Raw genomic sequence first — 10,826 nt, forward strand, 5'->3', positions numbered from 1 at the left:
TGGTAAAGGGAATGTAGGCCTATTATAGGCTGATGGTAAAGGGAATGTAGGCCTATTATAGGCTGATGGTAAAGGGAATGTAGGGCCTATTATAGGCTGATGGTAAAGGGAATGTAGGCCTATTATAGGCTGATGGTAAAGGGAATGTAGGGCCTATTATAGGCTGATGGTAAAGGGAATGTAGGCCTATTATAGGCTGATGGTAAAGGGAATGTAGGCCTATTATAGGCTGATGGTAAAGGGAATGTAGGCCTATTATAGGCTGATGGTAAAGGGAATGTAGGCCTATTATAGGCTGATGGTAAAGGGAATGTAGGGCCTATTATAGGCTGATGGTAAAGGGAATGTAGGATCATTTGCAACTCATCAAGCATGTAGTGGTTAATTTTGTTATTCTTCTATTTTATCACATTTTAATTATTTTATTGATCGAAAACATTTGCAGGTATTGTTGCTGATATTCTGTGGATTTAACAAGATGCCATTTGGTAGCCCAATAGTGTGAATGCATCAATAGGGTTAATGCAGCCATAATGTTCATAGGAATTACATGTTCTTATCATTAGAGGTAAATAAAAGTTCAGATTTCGGGCTAATAAACACTGTGCTGTTACAGGTTCTGCATTGCTTCCTGTGAGAAGGTGTTTAGGGAGGAAACGTGCCTTTTTACAGCAACTTGACGCTGTTTGCGCCCATGAAGTAGCCATGGAGATCTGTTCTAGCACCTTTCTTGGAAAAAGATTTTCTTGCTGTGTATCAGCTTTTATTTGTTTTATCCTACTTTATCTCGACACAATAGACCTAATTCTGTATTGAACTGTGCAACGCAAATAATTTCATGATGATTTTCAGTTGACTGAATCATTTTTTTATTATTTTTTATTATAATATACCAGGAAATTAAAATTAAACAGTAAAAATATAATATTTCTGGTGAAATTAATATTATAATGATTATGTTTATTATTATACAGGGCCTCGTTTCCCAGTTTGCATTACGATGATCATACCAGATGCAACGTTATTTATGAGCCAACTTTTTAAGCGTTTCCCAAACAAGCATGTAGAGAGAGAGACGTTCGCTGTGCGTCTTTAGGCCGCTTGTCGATACTGATCAAACGGAAAGAAAACCATCGCGGATCTCTGATCTGCTTTCTCCGTTAAAATCTTAATTTAACAATATAATTATTCCACAATACTGAAGACGGATCAGCTCATATAGAGAGATATTACCACCTATGGCGGCAAATAGGCTACCGAGGCGGTTTATTATGCTCACCCAATACTATAACACTAGGCTAAATCCCGGATTGGGCACATCGTTGCGCTCATGTTGTCACACACCATGAAACACAGTGAGGCACAAATTACAGACAGTAGCCTTGTCGCAAAATAGAACTGAAATGGTTGAACTCGAAATGGATTTAAATATGATTGAAATAGCCCATATAGGCTCATGTATCCTATATGTATTGTATAATGCAGTCATCTCGGGCTTTTTTTATCCTTCGCTTGTTTGTAACAAGTGCAACAAAAAAACTTTGGGAACTTTGTATTTGTAGTCAAATTCGTTGTAAAGTTACCGGCGGCCTGTTGATTCTCTGTTTATCGGACATCTTCTGTTAATGAAGTGACGCGGAAGGGCAACAACAAACAATATCCTCTAATGTTGCACTTTGGCGGCTCTACGACTGGTCTGGATGAAGGGTGCAGGACCGTGTTTGGGGAAACCCTGGACTGGATCACTCATAGATGTGTGAAGATGTTTAAGTACCACGTTATTAACGAAGCATGATACTAACGAAGACGCGGGGAAACAGCTCGGCTACTAAATATATATTGTGAAATGTTACTAACTATGATCGTAACGCTACAAATGCTCTGGGGAAACGAGGCCCAGGTCTCCCAGGATCAGGAAAATCCGACTAAATGTACTCCTCTCATGTGATTACAGAATAGGATAGCAGAAAACCAGAAGCCCGATCTTCTTTTCATACATCCTGGACCACAATATCATATTTATTGTATTAGCCAACACAGCGTGTTAATAAGAATGGGCGAAACAAACAAGCCTACTCTTTATTTGTACAAAAAGCTTAAATAAACGTGGTAACCGTAATACGGTCAGTGACCGTCATATCTTTGAGATGGATTTATGAGAAAAAAAATTGTCAGCCTAAAACATTTACTTGTTTTAAAAATAATTGTCCCATCTTTCCACGAGTAGTTGGATTATTCGACGATCTCCAAGTAGGTCTGTGATATGGTTAGGCGTGTGCCACCTTAAACGCGTGTAGTCATGTGGATTCATAATCAATTGTCTATATTTCTACCTACAACCTTGGTAAATGTAATTTCTTTACCTTGTTATTTTTGTATAAACACAGGTTCCACACATAGAGATGAAAATAAAGCTATTTTTATTGTCAAATCATTCAACATGATCAGGTAAACTATCAAGTAGTCAATTTCAGCATGAAGGAAGAAACACTGAAACTACTGTATTCCTCACTGACACAAAATATTACACTTTTGTATTTCAAACAAACCAGGTATGTACATCGTAGCTGTATAGACTGCATCAATACCTATTGTTACACGGTGCACTCGGGAAATATAGTCAGTCTGTCTGACGTCATATCCTCATTCGTGTCAATATCATTCAACCTTTAAAGTGAACATGAAAAAAACGGTATTAAATAGTAAACCATGTAATGTAACTGTTTTTTAATTGATCATTTTCTATATATGTCTTTAATATAATATAAAATCCAACTTACTGTACATTTAAATACACATATTCTTATCTTCCCTTATTTACCAAATTGTAAGTGCTTCATAAGATAAATTAATTAATTTCTGAAGTCAAAATGCATTAGCATAAAGAAGCATGACAATTGAAGAAGAAACCAAAAAACAGACTCGAGGAACATAATAATTGTCTGTGTTGAAAACAAGTGCTCCTTTAAGTGGTGTATGTCCAGTCAGCCAGCCAGCCAGTCAGTCAGCCAGTCAGCCAGTCATATAGCCAGTCAGCCAGCCAGCCAGTCATATAGCCAGTCAGCCAGCCAGTCAGCCAGCCAGCCAGCCAGCCAGTCAGTCAGTCAGCCAGCCAGTCAGTCAGTCATATAGCCAGTCAGCCAGCCAGCCAGTCATATAGCCAGTCAGCCAGTCATATAGCCAGTCAGCCAGCCAGTCAGTCAGCCAGTCAGCCAGCCAGTCAGTCAGTCAGTCATATAGCCAGTCAGTCAGCCAGCCAGCCAGCCAGTCATATAGCCAGTCAGCCAGCCAGCCAGTCAGCCAGTCATATAGCCAGTCAGCCAGTCAGTCAGTCATATAGCCAGTCAGCCAGCCAGCCAGCCAGTTATATAGCCAGCCAGTCATTTAGCCAGTCAGCCAGTCAGTCAGTCAGCAAAAAAGTTCCTCCCCATGGTCTGTGATGTGATACCCTTTTCCCACTATCGTGCCGACCCAAACCGTGCTGTGCTGGCCTGGCACGGGTATAATATTTTCCCATTGTCCTTTATGGTCCGTCCCAGCAACTTCAGTGGATGGCCAAACCTTACTGCGCTGGTTCGTCTACAGTATATTCTTTACACACTGTCCTTTCAAGCAAGGGTTCCTTAATCAAATGCAATTCCGTAACCAGGCCAGTGCAGCACAGTACAGCTCGGCTCGCCTCGCCCACTAGCATGTGTGAAAACGGTCTGTTATTGATCTCAAAGTCAATTGTGGGAGGTCATGTGACGCGAGAGGTGATGCCTCTCCCTGAACGACTCGTTACAGATCGGACACTTGAGTTTCTCCTCGCGCCTCCTCTTGACCATCGGCTCCATGGCAAACTCCTTCTTGTGGTGCGACCTCATGTGGTACACCAGGTCAGAGGTCATCCTGAAGGAGGCGTTGCACTTGGCGCACCAGTTCTGGGCGGGCAGACACAGAGAAGTGAAAGAGGGGGGTAGTAAGGTTAACGCTGAGGGCATCTGCAGCTGGATGGGGCCCTGGCTCTTAGGCCAGAAGGCTGTGGCAGCAGCCGCTGCGTAGAGGAACGGGCTCTGCTTGGACATGGCGCCCGGCACTGGGCAGTTGGCGCCCAGCTCGGCGCCGTGGAGTTTGGCGGCCAGGTGGTCTGCCTGGTAGAGTCTGGTGGAAGAGATGGTGTCTCCAACCGTCGGGTGGCAGTCCAGGAGTTTGGGCGCGGTCATGACCAGAGGTGAGATCTGGGAGAAGGAGGAGGTAGCGTGGCGGGAAGGTTGGCTGAATGCGCTCTTCCTGTCCCCGCTGTTCCCCCCTCCCTGCTGGACTACGGAGGTGAAGGCGCTCCCTAGCGGAGAGGCCTCCATGCGGGTCTGTGACTGGACAGGCTGAGTCTCCGACAGAACCTGCCTGATGTTGAGATGTTTCTCCTGGGGAGGGTTGCTGCCGGGGCTGGGACGACCTCCGTCCTTGTTCTCGACGTTGGAGCTCTGGAGGTTTTTGGTGCTGCCGCTGTTACCGTGCGTCTTTAGGCTCTGCGGAGACTTCTTGACCTCGGTGAAGGCGCTGCGTTTACCCTCACCACCCGACTCGGTGGACCCCGACCCCGGAGGGGAGAACGTCGGCCCTCGTCGATTCTCCTCCAGGCCGTACGCTCCCCGATAGTTCTGTGCTGAGCTAGCCAGCTCCTCCTTAGACTTGTGGGACTGAGACAGACTCAGAGAGGCCCTGCTACCATCCCTCTCTCTGTCCTCTACATCGGAGAATTTCCTCTTCCCAGAGCTCTCGCTGCGGATCTCAGCCTCACGGTCGCTCGGCGGACTGGTTCGACTGTTCTCGAGGTCTCTGGCTAGGTTATGGAAGTCTGTGGAGGGTTTGGCGCTGTCCCCATCCGAGCGGCCCAGTTTAGGGCTAGCTCTGGTGGGTGCGGTGGTGGTAGAGTTGGGGTTAGGGCGCTCAGTGCTTGGCTCTTTACTGGGGACCTCCTCGTCCACACTGCCTGCTGCCATGCTCTGTAGTCTCTTGGTGCAGCGGAACCTCAGATGGGCGAGGAAGGGGAACTGAAACTGGAAGCGCTGGTTGCAGTCAGGACAGGAGTAGGGAGTGGACCCTGGGAATGGATAGAAGGAAACTAATGTCAGTCATTCAGAAAGAAACAAAAATCTTGCTAATATTCAGTATCTTCCTAAAAAAAACAGTAGTGGGTTCTGTAATGTTTTGGTAAAGCTGAAATAGGACTATCATCTTCTGATTAATATAAACTATAAATTATAAATACAGAATAGGTATATTCTTATTTTTGGACACCTAATTTGCACTATTTATTTATTTAACCTATATTTATAACGTTTTTTCTCATAGAGATAACATGTCTTTTCCAAGAGAGACCTGGTCCAATAGCAGCAGGGGAAACAACGTTTCAGACAAAACAACTTACATACACTAACACAACACTAAACAAAACTATAAACACACATACAGTACAACAATTAAATATTATGTAAAAAAAAAAAAAAAAGAAAGTATTTGACAAAACAACTGTTATTAGACTCTTATATCACTTTGAATTGAAACTGAATATGAGCTATCAGACTATTGGAATTATTTTGTTGATGGATGATTATCAAGACAGAAACTACAAAACAGCCAACTGAAATGGAAAAACCGTGTAGACCTGGTACACTATTCAGCCATGTTACTAACTCACCCTTGGCCTTGACCGGCTCTTTACCGGCGCTGAGCAACAGCAGCTCAATCAGGTCTTTCCCGTACCAGACTAACAGCTCCTCGTCCTTCTCGATCCTCCGGAGAGACCGGTAGAACAGCTGTCCGTTCTTCACGTAGGCCTCGAGGTTCTGCTCGTCCCGGTCCCGCGCCGATTGCACGAGCCGCAGCCACATCAAGCCCTCCGACGTGCTGTTGGCTGCTGACGTGTCCACCTGCGCGTTGAACGGTGACAGAAAGCGAGGCAAATCCGTTAGTTGGACCCAAACGAGAAGTCCGTCGGCAGCAGTCGTTCTAATCGTTTACGCATAGGCTGTCCGAAAATATAAAATAAAATAAAAATAGGCTATTTGAATGGGTTTTGGTTGTGCAACTATTAAAATGTAATATACATTATAACCTGCACACTGTCTTGTAAGATAAGACGTCCAATTGGGTTTCACACCAATGTCATAGTATAAATGATATAGGTTTCACATCAATGTCATGAGAAATAGAAATTAAAAACATATATATTTTATTTGTTTATCTTCTATGTCGCCTACTCTGGTTGCAATAGGCCTAATGATAAATCAACCAAAATGGCAGACAATTTAATTCATTCGGAATAAGGAGATGTAATGAAATCGTAAATAAAGAATATTATGTCTATTATCATTCTCGAAAAAAATTAAATAAAATCACAATACCATTTTTTCCTTACCCGGAATATATAAGGCGCTGTTCGTTTGTCCGTTGATTTGAGCGCTACGAAGGCTATGCTGTCATACAGCGACGTGTGGCTCAAAACACAAGGGCCGAAAATGGCATTTTCCGGAATGTCACACGTGGTGTAGACGCTGGTGAATATATCCGTTAGACACTGCTGCACGGCTTTGGCGTCGCCGTCCCAAACCAACTTATGAGAGCTGGATTCCTCCATCGTTGGCTGTTGTTTACGGACAGACAAAAGAGAAAGAGAGAGAGAGAGAGAGAATGAATAAAAATACAATATAGAAATGGTCTCGATGATGAGGAGGTAAAATAAATTGGCACTCCATGAGAAGGTTGGCTAAATACATAGGAGCCAGCTGTCAAGGCCATACTGGACTGGGAAAGTGCCTTTTTTTTGCTGGGGGCTGGGCGTTTTAATTAATTGAAGTCTATTGTACGATGAGAGTGGCCTATCAATTTCAAAGAGTATGGTTGCTTGCCTATTTTCCGTGGTATTCCCATGTGCTGTTGGAATAGCTGTTAATTGTGAGAAAATAATTGCATGGGCCTAAACGGAATAATAACAATGGTATTAATGATTATGTTAATATAGCCTAATAATGATAAACATCAACAACAACAAAAACAATAAAAAATAACACATAAAGTCTATGATAATAATGACAATGATAATAATATATTATGTCTGGATCCAATATTATTGTTGATAATTATAATATGAATTACGTCAAGCAGCTGAATTAATATCACAAATGCTTTATTCTAGGCTATTGTAAATTCAAAACTGCAAACACATCCACCTCAAACCCTAATGTATTAAAAGTGTGGTAAACTAATGTATTAAAAGTGTGGTAAACTAATGTATTAAAAGTGTGTTAAACTAATTGTAGCCTGTAGAAGAAGACAAAAAATAGCAGTAAGAAATGGTGAGGTCTGTATAAAACGAGAGCATATCGAATGGATTTCGAGTGGACTGTCAAAAGTCACCGATTTCACGTCATCTACCCTCTCTCTCTCTCTCTCTCTCTCTCTCTCCGTTTCTACACGCGCCCTGAACGTATGTCCACTCATTACCATAATCCACCACTTTTCCCTCTCGAGACAGTAATTAAGGCTGCACGCGGAGTTAATTATATATATTTTTGGTTTGTAATTTACTTTCTGAATTCGTGTATTTTACGGGTGACGTGGAGACCAGTTCCTCTATGACTGCAACGCATTATGCAGCTGTGATCTATATGCCTTTGCTTTGCCACTTGTTCATTTCAATTACGCGTAAAGGCCCGGAAGAACACAACGGTGGACACGGCGTGTATTGGCTACAACAACCGTGTCTAGAAGAATATCTGACAACTATCTAATTCCCTGTGTTAGTTTTTACATGTTCTTTTTGTGTCATGTTATAGACTATGCCTATATAAATGTTATGCACGTATGCTATTCAACAGATAATGTATTTATTATTTGTATTGTTTTTTTTTTTAATCATGCTGCCTTGGACTATCTCCCTTCAGACTGTACAAAACATGCGTGTAGATCTCAAGAGATTATGAATTTATACTTAATAATATTTGGCATGGTAAAGATATTAATAACAAGGTTTTTTAAAACACTGACAAGCGGAATATAATATTGGACAGGCCTAGACGTCGCCACACCACGAGATGTTGCTCCTTTTCTGCTGTCAGGTGATGGATCATTATTTGTTTTCTATTCATTTAGCTTTTTTGTGTCTCAGACTAAAAGCAAAACCAACTTCATGCAGATCAAACCGAACCGTTCCTCTTTCAGACGCGCTTCACTTAAATCTTATCATTCAAGAAACGTACTGGACCTCGAACAAAAATAACTTTTCTCTTCAGCTGGATTAGTGGAGAGAAAAATAGTTTGGAGCAATTACAATCTCCTCTTATTTAGGTAATTCTATTTTATCCACTAACTGCAAACCTTCAACTTGAGACCAACGCTTTCTGAAAAGCAATTTTTTCGCTCCATCCCCTATATAGCCGGTTCTTTTGTGACTTAAAAGGTCGCTCTCTCACAAGGGAAAAACCATACAAAAGGTCCAATGAATATGCATCTGAGCTAAATGAGAGAGAATAGCACCCGGAATATATGCGCATCCATAAAACGGATGAGGCCAACCCCTTCAACCTTCTGCCTTCTATTTCCAGAGCGTGTTTTACTCTTAAATCTGGGTGCCTTGTCAGTCTAAAAAAAAACTGTCCTAAATCAATGCAAGTAGTGAATTTGCCGTTTGTCTCCTCTCCCCCCTTACATCTGCGGAGCGCTGTATCCAGCCTTACACGATGGTACATTCATAGACCGCAGCCAGGATGCTGCCAAGGCTAATGCTTTGTGGTGTTGTCTGCCTGTCTGTCTTTCTCTCGATTCCAAACAAACCACCCATTTAAAGCGCATACCAAATACAGGCTGTAAACTACGTACCTTTTTTTGTTTGTTTGTTGTTGTTGAAAATAAATTATAATCCACCAAAAAAATGATGCTGGAATCAATTTGCCGCCTTCGAGAACAGGTTACGATGAGTCCTCCCCTCGGCGTCAGTACATGTCCCTGTGTGGTCGTGAAAGTGACAGTGGTGCCGCAGATATAGCCCTTCGCTGCAGAGGCGAGAGAGAGAGAGAGAGAGAGAGAGAGAGAGAGAGAGAGAGAGGCATGGAGAAGGGGCGCAATGCACTGGCTGACTGACACACACACACACACACACACACACACACACACACACACACACACACACAGACACACACGTTTTGTTTGCAGCACATAATATGCCCAATGAGGCGTGTCACTCGCTGTCTCCTCCCTTTAACTCTTCACTGGCCGACTTTCATTTGATGAGATTTATAGGTAATATACAGGCTACATACAAAGTGCCATAACCTTGCAGAGCATTTTTTTTATTTAATATATTATTAGGCCTATGTCATAGTTTTCAGTGGCGGGAGCACAACATCCCAATAAATAAGATTTTATAGGAGGCAAATGAAGGATTTTTAACCCGAATAGCTAACAGCTAATTATTATAATCTAATAATAGATTTTTTTTCACAGTAGATTTGTGTTTTCTTCTTCTATTGTATTAGATACATATTGAATTGAAGTTACACGTATTATATATGTTATGGGATTTTATCTAACTATTATTGTTAATATTATTATTATTATTATTATTACTATTAGCTTATTTGAAGTTAATGTAAAAGACAGTAATATGAATGATAATATGGACATATCATTCTGTCTCTTTACCATTAGCATCATATCCAAAGGGTTATTTTCACAGCTACGGCGCCTTTCCTTTTCCGCTGCGCTCCGCCCGCGACTCTACGCAGCAGCGAGTTGGGAGGGAGCCTCGTGGACACCTGCCCGGTCCGTGCCCATCGTCCCGAGCAAAAGGGCCAAGCATCATCTTTATGGATATGGGGAAGGGGGAAACCGCTACATCAACCAGGTTGATGATGCTCCCGAGTGGCGCCAGCGGTCTAAGACACTGTATCTCAGTGCTAAGAGGCGTCACTGCAGTACCTGGTTCGAATCCAGGCTGCATCATATCCGGCCGTGATTGGGAGTCCCATAGGGTGGCGCACAATTGGCCCAGCGTCGTCCGGGTTTAGACGGGGCAGGTCGTCATTGTACTGTAAATAAGTATTTGTTCTTAACTGACTTGCTTAGTTAAATAAAGGTACACATTTAAAAAAAAAATGAAAGTCTGTGTTAGCGACAACCGCTGTTTAAAGCCAGGGTATAGTGAGTAGTCTACTATGTGATTTACTGTGGGATGTTGTCATGTCCTATGTTCATTTGGTGAGCGCTAGTGGATTTTTATGGATTCGAGACATCTGAATTTAACAGAGAAAATAGCAGAACTCTAGTGTTCTGAACAAAGACGTTGCATGTAGTATAAGATAATGGGTATGTCCACCAATTAGTGCTGGTGGAGAAGTTTAACTTGGACCAAAAAAACCAACAAAAAAACCCCGTTTGATTTCACCTAATTGTAATATTCTGCCACGAAGAGCACATGTTGAACTGTATAAAAAAGTATATATTTTTTTCCCATCTCACAAGGGGTTGAATAAAAATAATACTATAGTAAGAGCCTATTAAGTGCCAAATAAAGTAACAGGGTTGATCATAACAGGGTTGATCATAACAGGGTTGACCATAACAGGGTTGATCATAACAGGGTTGATCATAACAGGGTTGATCATAACAGGGTTGATCATAACAGGGTTGATCATAACAGGGTTGATCATAACAGGGTTGATCATAACAGGGTTGATCATAACAGGGTTGATCATAACAGGGTTGACCATAACAGGGTTGATCATAACAGGGTTGATCATAACAGGGTTGATCATAACAGGGTTGATCATAACAGGGTTGATCAT

At 42.2% G+C, this 10,826-nt stretch overlaps 1 protein-coding gene across 1 annotated transcript; it reads right to left on the reverse strand.

Annotated features, from left to right (window-relative positions):
- Window positions 1-2,403: 2,403 nt before the first annotated feature.
- Window positions 2,404-9,005, reverse strand: LOC106585925 (PR domain zinc finger protein 8). The gene is made up of 4 exons (XM_014172668.3): window positions 8,863-9,005; window positions 6,404-6,628; window positions 5,684-5,915; window positions 2,404-5,086 (listed from the first exon to the last, which is right to left on the reverse strand). The coding sequence occupies exons 2-4, from the start codon at window positions 6,620-6,622 to the stop codon at window positions 3,726-3,728; spliced, it is 1,812 nt and encodes a 603-aa protein (XP_014028143.3). The 5' UTR covers window positions 6,623-6,628; window positions 8,863-9,005; the 3' UTR covers window positions 2,404-3,725.
- Window positions 9,006-10,826: the final 1,821 nt, after the last annotated feature.

This window comes from Salmo salar, chromosome 24, assembly GCF_965601325.2.
Source record: "Salmo salar chromosome 24, fSalSal1, whole genome shotgun sequence".
NCBI lineage: Eukaryota > Metazoa > Chordata > Actinopteri > Salmoniformes > Salmonidae > Salmo > Salmo salar.

Excerpts from the sequence above, each read along its gene's own strand:
- LOC106585925 (XM_014172668.3), bottom strand. The coding sequence starts at position 6,622 with ATGGAGGAATCCAGCTCTCATAAGTTGGTTTGGGACGGCGACGCCAAA. Across the intron at positions 5,916-6,403 it reads CAGCGCCTTATATATTCCGG|GTGGACACGTCAGCAGCCAA; the intron begins GTAAGGAAAAAA and ends TTCAACGCGCAG. Across the intron at positions 5,087-5,683 it reads AGAGCCGGTCAAGGCCAAGG|GGTCCACTCCCTACTCCTGT; the intron begins GTGAGTTAGTAA and ends ATCCATTCCCAG.